Source organism: Phoenix dactylifera, chromosome 7 (assembly GCF_051530095.1).
Source record: "Phoenix dactylifera cultivar Ajwa chromosome 7, Ajwa_hap1_PhDact_Kaust_v1.1, whole genome shotgun sequence".
NCBI classification, from domain to species: Eukaryota; Viridiplantae; Streptophyta; class Magnoliopsida; order Arecales; family Arecaceae; genus Phoenix; species Phoenix dactylifera.
This window is the reverse complement of record NC_143196.1, coordinates 5,766,029-5,785,313: the sequence shown is the minus strand read 5'-3', so window position 1 is coordinate 5,785,313 and position 19,285 is coordinate 5,766,029. Positions and strand designations below refer to the sequence as shown.

At 42.3% G+C, this 19,285-nt stretch overlaps 1 protein-coding gene across 1 annotated transcript; it reads right to left on the bottom strand.

Moving 5' to 3' along the window:
• Nucleotides 1-86: 86 nt before the first annotated feature.
• On the bottom strand, nucleotides 87-1,465 carry LOC148702866 (protein WHAT'S THIS FACTOR 1 homolog, chloroplastic-like). The gene is made up of 2 exons (XM_088700815.2): nucleotides 786-1,465; nucleotides 87-177 (listed from the first exon to the last, which is right to left on the bottom strand). The coding sequence occupies exons 1-2, from the start codon at nucleotides 1,463-1,465 to the stop codon at nucleotides 87-89; spliced, it is 771 nt and encodes a 256-aa protein (XP_088556941.2).
• Nucleotides 1,466-19,285: the final 17,820 nt, after the last annotated feature.

Sequence of the window (19,285 nt, the reverse complement as noted above, 5' to 3'; positions counted from 1 at the left end):
TTATGTAGCCTTTAAAAAACTGCATAGATTTTCTATTGGAATTAATGAGTATAGCTAGTATAGTTTGATGTGCAATCAAAACAAACCTAATGCATAGCTTGTAGATAAAGATCTACAATATCTACATAACTGTATACATTAACTATGAAGGTTCTTGGCAATATCTTTATCTCAACCCTATATCAAGCCACATATCCAAGATCTATAATTCTAAGAATTTCAAATTTTTAAATTATAAATTCTGAATTCTGAATTCTAAATTCTAAATTTTAAATTTCGAATAAAATAAATATAGGATTGATCTTAAGGATCCATTTGTTATTTCTTTCTATCTTTGTATTATCCTTGTTGTAGTCTCTTGTACATTCTTAACTATAACTATACATGATGATTATCTCATGAGAAAGGTTAGAAAAAGTTCTCCACAATATTTTTTTCCACATATTCTTTTTTCCTACATGGTATCAGAGCCTTCAACCTTTGTTATCTCTAGGGCGTCCTCTAGAGTTGGGCACTGGGCCGGGCCGCCCACGGCCCGGCACAAAGCGGGCCGTGCCTGGCACGGCCCGCTAGCTACAGTGCCGGGCCGTGCCTGGCACGGCCCATTTGAGAGGGCCGTGCTGGGTCACAGGGTACTGGACCGCGGGCCGAGCCCGGCACGGCCCGCTTCGGGCCTGGGCCGGCACGGCCCGCTCTAGGCCCGCGGGCCAAGCACGGCACGGCCCGCGGGCCAGCCCGGCACGGCCCATAAGGGCCTGGGCCGGGCTGGCTTGCGGGCCTGGCACGGTCCGGGCCTGGGGACGAGGCGGAGGAGGTGGGGGTATTTGGGGACGAGGGAGGTGAGGAGGTCGTCGGGGAAGCCGAAGTCGCGCTTGACGTTGAGGAGCTTCTCGGCGGGGATGACCCTGTCCCTGGACATCATGAGGAGCTTGCAGAGCTTGGCGAGGACGAGGGGCTCCTGGTGGGTGCGGAGGGAGGCTTCGAGGGCGAGGAAGGAGCGGAGGCGGGGGGAGGGGCGGAGGAAGGGGACGGGCTCGGTCTTGGGCTTGATGCGGTCGGGGTAGAGGTCGAAGAGGTTGGGGTAGCGGGAGAGGAAGGTCTTCACCTTGACGGGGAGGTGGAGGCGTTCGCGGCGCTTCTCGAGGTAGCGGAGCGGGATGGCGTGGCCGGGCTCGTTGAGGACCTCGCGGACGACGCGGGCGCAGAGGTGCCACCGCTTGTCGCGCTCGATGGCGGAGTCGAGGAGGCGGTCCTTGCGCCAGGCTACCTTGAGGCTGGAGATGGAGCCGATCTGGATGAGGAGGAAGACGGGCCATGGGGAACGGAGACGAGCATTTGGTTTAGTAGGGTTTAGGGTTTGCAGGGGGATGGAGAAGGGGAATCGCGCGAACAAAGGCATGGTCATGGTGGGATGGACCACCGAGGTGGTGGTGGCGGCATTACTCACCTCTCCATAAGGGCCCATAAGGGCCTGGGCCCCCCTCTCCAGACGGGCCGTGCCTGGCACGGCCCGTTTGCACCCGTTGCGGGCCGTGCCTGGCACGGCCCGTCTCGTGCCGGGCCCGGCCCGGCCCGCCAATAGACGGGCCTGGGGCCGGGCCGGGCTGGCGTTCCGTGCTGGACGGGCCGTGCCGGCCCGTCACGGCCCGCTTCATAAGCAGGCCGGGCCAGGCACGGCCCGTTTAGTCCTCGGGCCCGGTGGGCCTACACCTACCACTCTACCTGTCTTCAGTTGCTATTCAACTTAATAGGGATAATTTTATTACCTGGAAGGCAGGTATCCAATCTCTCTTAACAACCAACTATGGAATCTTATTGATGGCACGATCTCACCTCCATCTCCAACGATTGTCATAACTTTAGATGATGAAAGGATAGAGAAGCCAATCTCTAATCCAACCTATAAGTCATAGATACTCTCTGATCAAATCGCTCTAGCGTGGCTCCTCAACAACATATCCTATGCGATAATGGTTCATGTCGTCAGATCACCATATGCCCAAGATATTTGGCTTGCTCTTGAGCGACTTAATGACATCCAGAGTGAAGCATGTTACAGTACTCTTATAACGGATTTTTATGCTCATAACAGGGGCTCGCTCTCTATAGCGAATTATTTGCAAGAGGAAAAAAAAAATATTTGACAACTTGGCTATCATTAATAGACCAGTATTGCCTGGCCATTTATGCCATCAAATCTTGCTCGGCCTTGGTCTAGAGTACAAACACCTTGTCTTCATACTCCTTACCACGAAGATTGCCACTACTTTTGAAGAACTACATAGCATTCTTCTCCAACATAATACCCAACTGAAACTCCAAACTTTCATAACTCATTTAGCTATGGGTGGGATTCCACCCACTGCAAATTATGTGTAAAAAGGCAGCCAACGAGGTCTGCCATAACGACCCCAGCAGCCAATGCGTAATTTCTTAAATGATGAAGCAACTATTTTTTCTCCTTAGGAATCTTACCACCAGAAGGGTTGTGACTTAAAACCTCCAAATACTACTAATGCCCGAAATCAAAATAAGATACATTGTCAAGTTTGCCACAAATATAGGCATGCGGTCTTGATGTGTTACCATTGCTTTGATCAATCTTATCAAGCAGAAGTTATTTCTCCACAAGCAAATATTGTTGTTGTGAATGATTCAACATGGTACACATACACATGTGCCTCTTATTACATGACTTTAGATATGCTTAATCTTCATCTTATCTGTGACTATGGTGGTTCTGACTAGGTTACCATAGAAAATGGTTCAGGTTTGGTTATAAAAATTATTGGTCACTCTCTTTTACATACTTCTACTCATCTTTTTCAACTTAAGAATATTTTACATGTTCCTCAAATCACCAAAAATCTTTTATCTATATCTCAATTTACATGTTATAATTTCAATTATTTTGAGTTTTACTATGACCATTTTTGTGGGAAGGACCTCACCTCCGCTCAAACCTTCCTCAAGGGCATGCTTTAAGAAAAAAGTTTATTGTTTCTAATCTAGAAGTGTCATAAAGAAGGCTTCTATTGCATATGTTGCATCAACTAGTGTTTCTCAATTTCTTTGGTATCAACGTCTTGGCCATGTTTCTATACCCCTTGTTTCTAGAATTCTTAAATCATGTTTGAATTTTCATAACAATAATAAAGTTTCAATTTGCTTATCAATTAAGTAAGAATCACTCTTTATCCTTTTCACACTCTCACTCTAGATCTTCTTCTTCTCTTGAACTTGTGTATACTGATATTTTGGAGCCTTCTCTTGTTACATCGCATTTTGGGTATCAGTAATATATACATTTTTTAGATGATTATAGTCGTTTCTCCTGATATTATCCATTGAAAAATTGTTCTGATATTTATCATGTCTTTCATATTTTTCGGTTGCATATTGAAAATATTTTACATTGTAAAATTCAATATCTCCAAACTAATTGTGTTCGTGAGTTTCAGTCGCAACCGTTTCAACAAGAACTAAATGATCATAGAATTGGTCAACACTTCTCATGCCCGCACACCTCCTAACAAAATGGGCCTATAGAGTGCAAACATCGCTACATTATAGAAGTAGGCCTTGCTCTTCTTGTCCAAGCTAACCTTTCTTCTAAATTTTGGGATACAGCCTTTGAAATGGCTAATTTTCTCATTAATCATTTACCCACATGTGCATTCCATTTTTCTTCACCTTGGAAAAAATTATTTAATAAAAAACTAGCTTATAATTTTCTTCATTTTTTGGCTCCTTATGTTTCCTCTGTCTTCATTCCTATAACAAAAAATAAATTAGAATATGGTTCTTTTCCATGTGCCTTTCTTAGTTATCCTACAAGTTTTCATGGGTACCGGTGTTATCATCCTTTTTTTAGGTGCATTTTCATATCTCGTGATTTTTTTTTTGATGAGATAGTGTTTCTTTATGAACAGAACTCTTCTAATGACACTTCTAAGTCAACTAGTAGCCCTTATAATGCCTCTTCTTTACCATGGCTTACACTTGAGCCCAATGATCAGTTAACATCAACCCACACTGATCCACCTGTATCTTTAGCCCCAAGTCCTCAAACTCGACCCAATTCTTTACAAATATACGACATTGATCCAACCATGACATATGACCAACATTCTATAGCTTTTGTTGAACCAATTACTCCTAAATCGATGACTTTTTCTTTTCACATTGGTGGTCATCATATGGTCACATGCTCCAAGGATGGTATGCTTAAGCCACGTCACTTTATCACAAAATATCCCTTGGTATTTGTGGCTTCCACTATTCCTGCCGAGCCCACCAACTTCACTTAAGCTCAATGTGATCATCAATAGATGAAGCGATGGCAGATGAGTACAATGCCTTGCTCTCTAATAGTACTTGGCTTTTAGTTCCACCCTCTCCTTCACAGGATGTTATAGGCTGTAAATGGGTGTTAAAAATCAGAAGGTGATCTAATAGCTCTATCAAGCACTATAAAGTCTACTTGGTTGCTAAAGGCTTCAATCAACAAGAGAATATTAATTATAATGAGACATTTAGCCCAGTTATCAAGCGTGTCACAATTCATATTGTTCTTTCTCTTGCAGTTTTTGAAAGTTGGGGCATTTGGCAATTGGATGTCAAAAATGCATTCCTTCATGGACATCTCATCGAGGATGTTTATATGAAACAACCTCTTGGTTTTACTAACCCGAACCATCCCACTTATCTTTGCAAGCTACAGCGTTATGGTCTTAGACAGGCACCATGTGCTTGGTTTCGACAATTGAATTCTTACTTACATACTCTTAGCTTTCATGGGTCTTAGGCAGATGTCTCACTTTTTATCAAGCGCACCAAAGAACATATGACACTTCTTCTAGTTTATGTTGATGATATTATTCTTACTAGCTCTCTTACTACTCTATTGGATGACCTTATTGCTTCTTTACAAACTGAATTTGCCATGAAGAATCTAGGCCCTCTTTAGTATATTTTAGGCATTGACGCTAAGACTACTACTTTTGGCCTTCATCTAACCTAATCAAAATATATTTCTGATGTTCTTCTCAAAACTAATATGGATGGTTCTAAGCCTATCTCAACACCTATATCTACTAAGTCCCAACTTTTTTATTCTGATGGTTCGTCACTTTCTAATCCGGCTCAACATCGGAGTATGATGGGTGTGTTTCAGTACCTTACTCTTATACGTCCTAACATTGCCTTTGCAGTCAATGAAGTATGTCAGGTCATGAATAGGCCCACTCCACGCATTGGCTTACAATCAAGTGTATCTTTGCTACTTAAAGAATACTGTCAATTATGGTATTTATTTAACCAAAAGCTCATCCTTTTCTTTTCATGCCTATTCTGACGCCAATTGGGCTAATGATCCTGATGACCGGTGTTCTGTAAGTGGCTTCAATATTTTTCTTGGTCGTAATCTCATATCCTAGAGTGCTAAAAAAAACAACGCACTATGGCATGTTCAAGTACTGAATCCAAATAAAAAGGGCTTGACAATGCTACTGTTGAATTAATTTGGATTCAATCTTTACTACAGAAATTAGGTATCTCACTTTCTCAAGCCCTTATACTTTTGTGTAATAATTTTATCTGACATATATTTTACTACCAATCATGTGTTTCATTCTTGGGGCAAGTATATTGAAATTGATTTTCATTTTGTTCGAGAGCAAATGACTTGTTATCAGTATGTCCAATTCATCTCTTCCAACCACTGATATATTCACTATAGGACTTGTCTCCCAATATTTTCAACAGTTGCATTCCAAGCTATTAGTGGTATCCACCTTAGCTTGTAGGAGAGTATTGGCAGTATCTTCATAGCAGCCCTATATCAAGCCACATATCAAGGATCCATGATTCTAGGGATTATGAATTTTGAATAACATAAATTTAGGATTGATCATAGGGATTCATTTGTTATTTCTTTCTATCTTTGAATCATTCTAGTTGTAATCTCTCATACATTCTCAACTATAAATATACGTACATGATAACTACCTCATGAGAAAGGGTAGAAAAAGTCCTCCACAATATTTTCTTTTCCACATATTCTTCTTTCCTACAAAGGTTAATGTGCAACAGTTGGTGTATAAAGATATGCTAAATACTGAAAAGGATTTCAACTCATATCCTTAGGAAAACCCAAGCTCTAATATAATGCTAATTAACTAAATGACAAGTAGAACTATTCATAGATCAATAAAAGTGAAAGTAAATCAATGATTTTTTTAAAAAAGAAAGTCACTAAAGAGAGAAAGATGCTTAATTAGCATGATTCATCCATGTGGACACAAAGGATATCTATAATAGGCTGGCCAAGCATTTATTTATTTTATTTATTTTTATCCTTGTTGTTAAGAACTTATAATTAATAGACAACTAATCGAAAATGTTAACTTTAAAAGGAGCCATACCTTTCTACAAATAAAGATACCTACCAGCTCTGTAACTATAAAAGTAACAGAAGTTTGCCAACCTCTATTTGTAACCAAAGTCATGACACTTCTCTTGAAAATACACGGGCTTGCATGCACCCATGCGGAGAGGAAAACAGAAAAAATATTACCTTTTCTTTATTTTAACGTAAGAGGATATCCTAACCATCCATCAAAAATTCTCTTAGGTATTACAACATTTTATATGCCAATTATACACGCAAGCACGCACGCGTGCTGTCTGATTTGAAAAACCTAAGCATGTACCTTAATTTGTTTTAAAAACAGATATTATCATGATCATTTTTGCTTATTAACAAGCTCCAAGCAATAATTACAGTTGCAAATAGGTCAAATCAGATGGGACTTGCTTGATTATGGCCCAACCCGATTTCATATAGGGGTCATAATTTAGTCTTAAACCAAACTCGTTAAATGATTAGGTCGGGTTAGGTAGGTCCATTGAAAGAATAAATAGACAGCAGGTCATCCAAGTCAAGTCAGGGTCGAGTATGAATGAATCCAATCCAAAATCTTTGAGTTCGAGTTGGATTGGATTGGGCTTGTAATTCGACTCGGGCATCTAACTATTCTTTTATAACTAAAAAAAATAAATATAAAATTATTAAAAAATTAAACTAAAATGTACCAGCTTAACTTAAATTTTCATTCAAAAAACTTTTAATTTGATCCAAGTAATTAATTTTTTTTTAGTTTACAAACTCTAATATATATATATATATATATATATATATATATTACTTGAGTGCATTGCAATAAAAATCTATCAAAATGAACAATGAGATATGCATATTTAAATATATTTAAGCAAAATTAGTTTAAATGAGAGTTCATTTAATCAACTAAGAAAAATATTTATAGCAAAGACGAAGGAAGTTTATATGATTTGGGTTAAATCTATTTCGGATTGCAATGGACCCATTTTTTATGTATTTGGATGAGTATATGAGCCAAATTGGATTGGGCTGAGTTGAAAATATATGTCCTAAATTCGACCAAAAAATTACATCCGTTCTGACTTTCGAACTCGACCCAACTTTTGTATGGGTCTTCCCATATAATTTAGATCAGGTTTAATAGATTGGGATAAGGTCAGATCATAGGTTGACCCACCTATTTGCAGCTTCAACAGTGACGCACGATGGACACCGACAATGTTGCTACGCTTGATCCTGCAAACAACTCTTTTTCACCGCGTGATTCAAAGCTAACCTTCAAATATTGATGTAAAAACAAAATCAATCCAAACCTAAAAGAATGCCAATTGATCCGACTTGCACTCTTATAATTTTTCTATGGATCCGGAGTGTGTCGTGTGGCAGGAGTACATATATAATACATGAGACGATTAACCAGATTGAGCATTAGTAATATATATACACATAAATATGTATCTAGATATATACATACATATGTATGTATACATATACAAATATATTTTTCTACTAAAAATAAGATGAGATGAGAAAAGACAAACTACGTAGGATGGTTGCGCCATTAGTGGAAGTCTCCACCATCAATAATGCAAGTCTCCATCCTCTATCCACCATGGTCCACCAATCTATCATGTAACAACTACCTTAATTAATAAAATAAATACGTCCCTCTTGGTTCTATATCATTTGTTTATTTAAATTTAAAAAACGTTAGTGTGACAACCACAAGTCACGTATATAGCGCAGCGCACGGATGAGGAAAATGAAAGATCTTGGGTTCCCTACATTTATGAATCCTGTCATGTCCATGACACACTGCAGGCATGTTATAATAATAATGAATGCAATATGGTCCCATCTGGCAAAATTATCAAGCTCATAACAAGCTAGCTTGAGCTTGGATAACACAAAGGAAATTTGGATAAGAAAATCTGGGCTCAAGTTCAACCCAACCTATCATCATCAGATGTGGACTAAATTAAGTTCCACTCGGAATTCAAAAGAAGAAGAAGAAGAAGAAGAAGAATTGTACTGGAGTTTTATCCATGGCACTCTTGGATCGGGTCAGGTGCTTGATGGGCTGGAACAAATTGCCACCCTACTCTTCTTTGTTCCCACCTCTAATAATCCAGGTGGTGTTTGGTGACTCAAATAAAATTAGTAGTTTTAGATTATTGGTGATCCTTAATTGTAGATTTTTGGGATCTTTAATTATTGGAATATATCATACTAAACACATTGATCTTAGATCATAATGGATGAAATTACCCCAATACGAGGATCATCAGTAATTCAGGATTATCATGGTGACTCCATTTAGATCACCAAGAGCCACCTTAATATGTAACACTTTCGACTCTCTCAACAACTTTGACAACCTCACCTCCTTTAAATATCCTCTACAATCCAATATTGAAGCATAAATGAAAGTCTAAGAGCAGCATGAGCGTGCAGGGTTCGTATCTCATTGATCGTGAATACTACAATCTGATTGCAAAGGTATTATTTTATGATGTATATCTTTTCTTGATAATTGTCAATATTGTTGTATATTATTAGAATTAATTGTTATTGTTGTCTTGTTAGCCATGCTACATAAAGAGTAATTAACTTACAATGAATATGAGAAATCAAAAACCCTTTCCATTGCGTCCCTTTTATAAAGCAATATGTTTTTCCATATACGTGGGCTCGTAGATAAGAAAATGTGGAAAATAAAGTCTACAAAACGAGTATGAGTTGATTGCTTGAGTATTGACATATAAATTCAGTATGTCTGATAGGATGGGTATCGATAATTGTTAGTCCGAAAAATATGTGCGCTAAAAGAATTAATCATACTTTGAGTTTCGAATCAATTGATTAAATCAATAACTTACCATTTGATTTTAGTGAGGAGATGAACTTAAAAGATCGAACTCGTCAATAAAAACAAAATCTACATATTTATAGGCCAAGAAAACCCTGTTTTAATATTAGTTAAAGCTATACTAAGTAACTAACAAGAACGAATCAAATAAAAATTCTGAGCTAAGCAATTTTGATCAAACAAAACTTTAAGCGAGTTATATTGTTCATAACATCCTTTCTGCATCTGCTAATGATTTTGAATTTTATAATCAAATAATAAAAGTATTGATTTCTTATGTATTTATATTTCATGCATATTGCAAAAGCATAAATAATGTGACTTCTTGAGACAAAGACAAAGCTGCTATTAACAATAACATAGAACTATTGAAACCTTTTAATTTAATATTATTACTTCTTCTGCAAATAGCTTTCCAAATAAATGCTGGTATAATAAAATAAATTATTATAGATGTTACATGGTATGAAGCATGTTGCGGAAAATGCTTCCTTTAGAGTACTACTTAAGTATATACAGTTGACGACGGTCTACTTTCAAGATACAATAAATCACATTGAAGTTCACTCGAACGAAGAAGAATTAAGGCCGAACCAGAACCGAGCAAACTCAAATGTAGTGAAAATTAATAAAATTAATTAATAAAAAAAATTATTAACTTTTTTTTTTGCTAAGGCGAATGGATCATACCTGATGACTATAGATGCACCCAATAAAATCAAAAAACATAATACTTCGGAGTGCCAGGGGCAACTCTCCATCTCCAGCCCACAGGGTACTATAGGAGTGACTAGTTACATAAGCAGTCACCCAATCTGCAGCCCCATTAGCTTCACGGAACACATGCTTGACCTGAAAAGACCCTTCATCCCTCACTATTGTCCATATATCTCGGAGCAAAGGGTGGACGCAACCGTTGCCCCTTGGGCCCCCCGGATCCAACTGATGACAGTGGCCGAGTTCCCCTCCAGAATGATGGAACTAGCCTATAAGACACACCGGGCGTGACAAAGGCCCGCCCAAGCGGCCCGCAGCTCCGCATCCGGAACTGATATGTTAAAGAGTTGACTGCCCCTACATCCACAACCCTGACAGTCGGATTCCGAAAAACAAAACCCGCACCGCCCCTCGTATCTCTATCTAAGATACATCCGTCAAAATTGACCTGGAAGAAATTCAGAGGTGGGGAGCTCCCAAGTGAAAAACACCGTGCGGGATATTACCCGAAGTAGAAAGGGAACCCCAGGTGTCTCAAACTGTCAAGGTCCCTTCAACAGGTGTGATGAGACTGAGCTCCGCCGCCTGCGCACAGGCACTCTTCATTAACTCTCTTTTATGTCAATTCAATCCTCTCTTATCAAATATTAAGAGTTATATTTGAGTTCACAAACTTAGCACTCAATTTACTCTCATAATTCTCTTCACTGTTTGCATGGTGTTGTTCAAATGGATGGGAACAACAATCATCTTCTCTATTCATAGATATATGAATAAAAAGAGGAGTGCTACGGGATATTCAGGCATCTTTTTATTGGATGCATCCTTTCATCATAAGATCAAATGCATCAAGATGTATGTTGTCATGGGAACGTGTCTCTTCATAAAAAACTAATTTCTCATGAGAATCTTTTGAGGCATTTATTTGCAATATCATGTGAGAAGAGAGATTATTTGGGAAGGCATCTCTTTATGCTTTTCTTTATGATACTGATTGAGAAAGAATTAGTGATGAGTCTATACGATTTTAAAAGCAAAAAAAAGAAATATAGAGAAAGATAAAAACTAAACTTTATCCACTCAACAGTCCAAGCTATTTGGATGTCTAAGATAAGTATTCAAATTTAAGTAGGTATTTATTTAGTTTTATATACAAAATGCATCAATTATGAACATCAAAATTTTGAATTATTCAACCGATAAACCAATAAGAACAAGTAGAAAATGATAACATTGATGAAATTATTAATTTGAAGAGTATGAGATGGCATTTCTGAAGAAAAAGAAGGGAATGTGCAATTGAACTGCAAAGAATGATGCGTTTATGAGGTGAAAAAGCCCCAGATACGGGTTGAATACTGCACATCGTTTGCAGCACGCATGAACAGGAAAAGGACAATATAAAGATTAAAAAGGGAGCTCTTGGGTGTGGCGATCCTTTGTCCATTGGCCAGGCTATCGTGGCCTCCACAGTTTGGGTTTCACTTGCACGCAAAATACCATGCGACCAGGCTATCGTTTGCCCGCTTGCCACCATGCACTCGGTACTTTGGCTGTGGCTTTGTCTACTGAAGGCAGATTACTTTTCTTCCAGGCAATATGGGACTAAACACATTCTCACATGAGTCCTTATAGGGCCGACCTAGAGTGGCCAGGCCCACAACACCTCACGTGTCCAGCACATGAGGAAATGAGGAGGAAGTGGGGAGGAAGACTCTAGCCAGGAGTCCTCTTCCTCCTTAATCCCAATCAAAATCACCTAGAAAATAGGGAGTTTCAAGGCGATCTAAAGACCGATTTTCCATCTATTTAATATCTCATCCTCCTCCTTTGAGATGCGTCAAAGATTAGGAGAAAAATCACCACAAATTCAAACTCTCTTCATGATCCTTCTTCTTGATTCGTTGCGGAGAACCATTAGAATGCCTTGCTGGACCAAGATAAGGCTCCTCCTTCTCCTTCTCTTTCTTCTCTATTGTTTTGGGCCTTATTCGTTGTGATTGGAGCCAGTGAATCGCCGAAACAGGGGTGCCATATTTCAGTATTCATCATCTTTGTTTCGCCGCCACCGACTGCCGATTGGCTGAGGTTGCGGCTGTCGTCAAGTGGGGGGTGGGCCACCATGGCCGCCACCCCCTTGGATCTGCGAGGAGGAAGAGAAGAAGGGGCAGGCCGTTCGTGAAGAGAGGAGACAGCACTACAAGAAACTTGGACATTAGCGACGCTTTTTTTGGCTATTAGCGACGCTTTTAAGCGTCGGTAGAAACCATCCCGACATTTTCCAAAGCATCGGTAAAGCGTCGCCTATACTACAGTGAAAAAAATATTTTTCGACGCTTTTAAAAGCATCGCTAATTTCCGACGTTTTAAAGCATCGCTCTTTACCGACGCTTTAAAGCATCGCAAATTACCATTTGCCAAGAAAATTACCATTTACTATCTGCATCTTCTCCTCCATTCAGAAATACAAACAACCTTCCCGATCAGTACCTTCATTCTATCCGTGTGAAGTGGTTGGGTTTGGCTATATAAACCGTTTTTTTCAGATCCGCCAATGTGGGACTAAAATGAGGTGGTTTTTTGGATTCCGACGATGCTTTTAAGCGTCGTTATTTAACGACACTTTTTGGAAAGTGCTAATTGAGCCGTAGATTGTGAGTGAGCTTACTGATTGATTCAAAAAAAGGCGTCGTTAAAAATGTCGTCAATTACACATTAACTTCGACGACGCTTTTAAGCGTCGTCATTAGCCGACGCTTTTAAAAAGCGTCGGTAAATGTTGACGGGGAAAAATTTTTGCCGACGCTTGGAATAAGCGTCGGCAAATAAGAGTCGGAAGTTTTTTTTTTTGTGTAGTGCAGAGTTTCTCTCTCTTCTCTCCTCTCTTTCTCTCTCCTCTCTCTATTTTCTCTATCTCGTTTATCTCTCTTCCTTATTCCTCTTTTTCTCTCTCTTGGTGTCTTTCTCTCTCTAGTTGTCCTAGATAGGTGGTGACGAGGACTCGGGGGACCGAGTAACGGACTCCTAGTAGACACCGGTAGATGGTCTAGGTTACTAATCCACTATTTTTCTTTTGATAATCGAGTTTTATTCTGTAAAGGAAGAGTTATCTGCACAAGAAGGTCCTGATCGAGATACTCTGCACCCCAGCTCGTAGACCTTAAAGCTGGTCAATGATCATTATGTTAGCCAATCTTTAGTAAAGATAAGAATGCCTATACTTGAATCACCATATATATATATATATATATATATATATATATATATATATATATATATGTATATATATTGGTTTGTATCAGTTTATTTGCATCATAAGATTTGTATCGATTTGGCATGTGACGATATAATTTTATATGATTTACAATACAAATATATTATGTGGTTATTATACCTATCAGATGTTGAGAACATTATTATATAAACTAAAATACTTTAAATTTGAGAGAATTTCATTGTATATATGATAATTAACTTGACAAGTAAATCGGATGGATAAGATATGGTTTGCACTAACCTCATCATAGAATCCATGGACTAACAAATGAAAAGACTCCACGAGCTTATGCATAAGATAGCCTCCACATGCTTACATGTGGAATCTTGATATCGCTCATAAGCTAATGTATGGAAATGGCTACCACAGACTTACGCATAGAATCTTGATAGCGCCCATAGGCTAATACATGTGAATAGCTACCACAGGCTTACGCATAGAATTTTGATAGTGTCCATGTGTTAACGTATAGAGAAAGCTATCACGGGTTATAACGTAGTACGATATCAGTTTTGGACTGAGTCGTGATCTCGGTTAGTCTAAAACTAAAAGTTAATTAATGAGAAACTTGGACTCAAGCTAATGAAAAACGAATAACATGACATAAGAAACTATTGTTGAACAATTGGTTATATTTCAAAAATGTATATATACATATATACATATATATATACACACGATATTCATTTATCTAGTATTATTAATTGATTATTTTTTTATTACTTATGGTATAGTGGTTTGGAATTTTTACTGGGATGGAAAAGCTCATACTCTTCTTTTTTTTTCAGAATTACTGAAGGTATAGTCTCGAATGAGAGGGACGTGGAGTTCGTACAACTAGTCATTAGTTAGTTAGTTATTTCTTTTATTTTGCTAGTACTAATGGGCATCGAAAAATTTGTAATTGAACTAGTTGATGATATAATGTTAGTGGATTGGTTTAATTATAATTGTTAGTATTGTACAAATTTTGTTCATCTTAGACCTAATATATTCTCTATGGCTCTATCCTAGAAAGTATGCGGGCATGTCATGTGTTTAGATTTGGGTGTTGGGTTCGGAGCGTAACATAGATTATTGTTGGTGCGGAGAATTGAAATGGTGGTCAAGATAATGGCAGCCCTCTCGGGGGCGGTTTTTTTGGGTGCTTGGATTTTTATGAAGAAAATCTCTGCCTTATAAATGCCTCGTAATACTTATTTATTTGCTTGTTCTTGGGCAGGCAATTGGAGAAGAAGAAATAGAGCTTTCCTTGCATGCAAACCTTCGGTCACATCTTCTTCCAGCACTGCACCTGATGCCAGCTTGCCTGCAGCCAGGTCCGGTTGGGAGGGATTGGTTAGGGATTTTTTTTTTTTGATTTTTGTTTTATGTTGAGAGAGGCCAAAAAAACTGAACAGTTCATGAAAAGCTTGAAAAAAACTTGATTGGAATCTCATGAATAAATGAATCAAGCTTGAACTAGTAAAAGAAACTTCAAATTAATTTCAAGCCCATGCAACAATTCACCAGCTTGATTAGACTCATATCGATAAACCTTTAATTCATTCATCTATCTTATATATTGTATAAATAATATATTGTTCAATTAATTCTTTGGTAAGTATATTTTAGTGATTGTTGGAATCATTTAAACTTTTTTCTAGCAAGATGATTAGTAAATATTATTATATATACATTTTGTAACATTTTATTAGAAATGAAATAATGAAATGGCTGGGGAGAAATATAGGAGAGGGGGGAGAAAATTCATCAGCATGCACTTGGCAGAAGAAAATTCACATTGGCAAGGGAAAAATCATCTAAACATCTTGCAGCAGAGATGAAAGATTCCTGATTCTATTCCAAATCTTGCCGAATCAAGGATGCAACTTTTGATATCAAAGAGACGATCAGTCATTGCATGGAGTAAGATCTTTCATAGCACTGGAGAAGACGAACTTCTTTTACTTAGAAAAACTCTAAAATTTCTTTCAGTCCAACAAACCCAAGCCATGGCAGCATAGGGCATTAGAACAATAGGTTGCAGGGATCTGGAACAAGTTGTCTATCTCCAAGCAAGGCATATATAAGTCTTCAAAAGAATATTGGGGATGGAGCACACCAACCAAAGCGCACACAGCTTTCCAAATCGAAGAGAAGAAAAGGCAAGTAGAAAATAGATGATCTATGGATTCTTCTACATGTCCACAGAGAAGACAGCCTCCAAGGTTATCTCCGGTCTTTTTTTCTTGGAAAGTCTCTAGTGCTCAATCTCCTCTTCCAGCACAACTATAGAAAATATCTAATTTTGAGTGGGGCACAAAGTTTCCAAAGGAACCTGTTGCTGGAAATTGAACCCGGGGGCGGCCGTTGGCTAAGGAGGAGGAGCTTCGGTGGATTCCGGCGGGCGGCAACCTGACGGCGAGCGGCGTCCTCCGTGGGGTGGGGATCTACAAGAAGCCGGTGGCCGGGGTTTCCGGCGCCGGCCCTCCGATGCTTAAGTTAGAGGGGGCTTAAATTTGGGAGAGAAGAAGAGGAGAAGAGTAGAAGAGCGTTCTGCTGCCCTTTTTCTGAGTCCAACCCCCTCCTTGAGAAGGAGGGATTTTTCTTTATAGGAGAGTCGGATTACCTGTGATGTGATGGGGTAAGGTCGCCGTACGACTCAGCACGTCGCTCAAGTTGGTGCGTAATCAGGTGAATTAATGCTTCGGCGTCGGAAGTGAGGCCGGGATTAGAGAGTTGTCATGGCTGACTGGACACTGCCGAGCCGTCTTGCCGTAGAGGATTGAGGATCCGTAGATAACAGGAGTCATGCGCATTGATTGTTGAGTGAGCCGGAGACACATATTAATTGTTGAGTGAGTCGGGAGTTTGCAGAGATCGTGCGCATTAAATGCTGGGGGCGGTGGCAGGGTATGGCCCCTGACTGGACTTCAGAAGGGTGTACCCGTGGTAGGTGGGCGGTGAGGGCGGACTTCCGAGATCGGGAGCTCTCCGGATCGGATGTTCCGAGGTTGGGCGCCGAGCTCGGCCGCCCGAGGTCGGCCGTTGTCGGTCCTTCGACGGCAGAGTTCTCATGGGCTCGGGGGGGGGACTGCGCTCCCCCAACACTACCTCCCGACTTCCGAGTTCGAGCCGCTTGCGAGCTCGGATGCGGGAAGTAGAACTCTTTATTACGGTAGCTGAGATCGAGGAGAGTTGAACTATGCCAGCGTCCTTACACATCCCGAAGCGTTTATTCGGGGGGTTGCGCCTTTTGGCCCTTCATGGCCGTTTCGTATGGCGAACTTATGATGGGGTCTCAGGACCCGATGGAGCAGCACCTCGATCTTATAGTCAGGGTATCTTTCCTAGACAAGCGTGCTGCGTCGATCCTTGAAGCGGATACGTGGCGTGATCTGGAGGTTCATTGGGGCGATCGCCTTGAGGTCGGGCGTTGGATCAACCGTTCGGGATTTAAAGCCGATCGGGTAGTCCGGGATCGAGGATAGAATTAATTACTCGAGGTCGGACGCATTTAATCTCGTATCGGCCGAGTGGGGATTTGGAAGGCTGTAATTATGTCGGTGCTCCGCGCGCCCCGGGGTTCCTTTACTGAGGGGAGCGGGTGCGGCGCCTGCTCGCCTTTCGAGGTGATCTGGCGCAGCGGATCCATGATGAGACTGCGAGATCCGATGGGACGGCGCCTCGGCTCTGCGCCCGAGGCGTCGGTCCGGAATGGATGCGGTACTTCGGCTTCCGAGGCCGACACGTGGCGTAATCCAGACGGGGAGGTGGGAATTAAACCCGCCGATCTGGGCCGTTGGAGGGGTCTATATAAACCCCCCAAATCTGCCCTACGAGGAGTCTTGTTTGGTTGCCTTCCATTTTCGCTGCTTCCACCTTCATCCTATTTCTCAACAAAACCTCGCCGACGGTACTCGGAGCGATTTCCGGCGACTCCCCCGTAGGTTTCCTCTCTGTGTCAGCTAGAGGGTTCTCCTCCTTCCTCCTTTTTCTTGTTTCTTTTGTCTTTGGGTTGCTTCGTTTTTCTGCAAAATGGGTTTCGGTCCGGATGAAGTGGGGTCTAGTTTGTCGGGGGAGGAGTTGGAGTTAATCCGCTCCCGGTTCTTTTTTCAGCCCGGGTTTCATCTCGAAACTGCGGGGCCAGAAGATAGGGTGACGCGGCCGCCCCCAGGTCGGATCGCAATTCATCGCGAGACGCTCTGGGCCGGCTTGCGATTCCCCCTACACGAGTTCGTGAATAGCTTGCTGGTGGAGTACCAACTCGTCCCAGCACAGCTCGCTCCGAACTCGTGGAGGACCATAGTCGGGTTTTTGTCCCTTTGTCTTGCACATGGGATCGCGACTTTGGTGAACATTTTCCGCCGGTGTTTCTTACTAAAGACTAACCCGGCGGATGGAGGGTGGCTATACTTCGCCTTTCGAGGTGGTATGTCACTATTCCAGGGTGCCCCTTCCTCCATTCATGAGTGGAAGGGGAAGTTTTTCTTTCTCGCGTCCGAAGTGCCATGGGGATTTAACCCGGTGTGGGGGCAGCCCCGGCTGAAGGCCCTTAACAGGCTCTCCGAGCCCTCGGGGAGAGACCTGAGAGTCCTTGACGCCCTGCAGGGCCTCAGGAAGGGATTCAACCTGACCGAGCTCCTAAGAGAGGATGCCTTGGCGAGCGTTGGCTTGAGTTCGGCGCGTCCCGAGGGTAAGAGTAGTCGCATCGTTTTGTCTTTGCTTTACCTGTTTCTTCTTCTTACTTTCCAATGTTGGTCTGACACTTAGGAAAATTTTTGGTTTCAGACATTCCTCACATGCCGACCAGCAACACATCCCTCTTCTCCAGGTTGAAGAGGTGGGAGGCCGAGGCCGGGGGGGCTGTTCCCCAGCCTCGGAAGAAGTCGAAGTCGGCCGGCGCTTCTAGCTCGACCAGGACGGGAGGCCCGGAGGCGGGGGCCTCCGCAGCCGACCAGGGGCGGACATGGGCCGCCGGTGATGCGGGCTCGGCGGCCCCACTCTGTCCTATCCCTGTCGCCCAGCGGGAAGGGCCGACCGTGATCCATCTGCGGCGTTCGGGGCCTGAGCCGAGCAGAGGCCCCGAGGTCCCCAGCTCGGACGAGCCGAGCTCTTCGAAGGGCCAATGGGGGGAATCGGCCGAGCCAGGGTCCCCACTCCTTGAGGGGAGCTTGGCCCTCCACGACGCCGATGTCGCGCGGGCCGTGTTTCGGCGTGCCATGCTTCCAGCGGACCGGGCCGAGTTCCGGAGCTTGTCGCTGGAAGGGATCGTCGACAGTACCTACCGCAATACTGCTCGGGTAAGCCACTTTTCCAATTTTTCTTAGGCTACTGGCGAACATGTTATATGTTTTTCAACTTATAATCGTTTTCTCCCTTTTCTCTTGCAGCACATCCATGAAGTTGACACCCTGGTATTCATTGCCCAAGGGTGTCAAGAAGAGACTCGGCAACTCAGCCGGCAGTTAGAGCCGGCTAAGAAGAGAATCGCCGAGCTGGAGGCGGCGCTGGCCGAGGCCGAGGCGCGGAGGGAAGCAACAGAGGCTGGGCGACTGGCCATGGTTGAGGTGCTCGAGGAAGAAAGGGCTGCCCATTCTCTGGCCAAGTCAACCCTGCACGCTTCGGAGGCGTGTCTGGGGGAGGCTCAGTCCGAGGTCGCGGGCCTCAAGTACGAAGGCGGGGTCTTGCGCCTGAAGATAGAGCAGCTTGAGGCCCGGGAAAGGAGGGCGCTCGAGCGAGCCGAGCATGCCGTGGACCTCTTCAAGGATTTGGAGGAATTTCGCGACATGCTAGAGGAGGAGACCGTAGATGGGTTCTTCCAGGGCTTCGAGAACTTTCGGAGGCAGATGGCCCGGTTCTGCCCCCAGCTCGATCTTTCAACGATTCGTCCGAGGATGAGGTTGGGCTACGACTCCGACGACGACGTTCCTGCCGCCCTTGTGTCCGAGGGGGATTCTGCCGAGCCAGATACAACCGAGCCGGCGGTGGCGGAGGCCCTCCCTCATGAAATCAACGAGGACGTTTCCGTGGCGCC

Bases quoted from the DNA above. Each gene is read 5' to 3' on its own strand.
- LOC148702866 (XM_088700815.2), bottom strand. From the start codon at position 1,465: ATGGGCCCTTATGGAGAGGTGAGTAATGCCGCCACCACCACCTCGGTG. The intron at 178-785 runs GTGCCAGGCCCG...GGCTTGATATAG, and splicing joins CTCGTCCCCAGGCCCGGACC to GGTTGAGATAAAGATATTGC.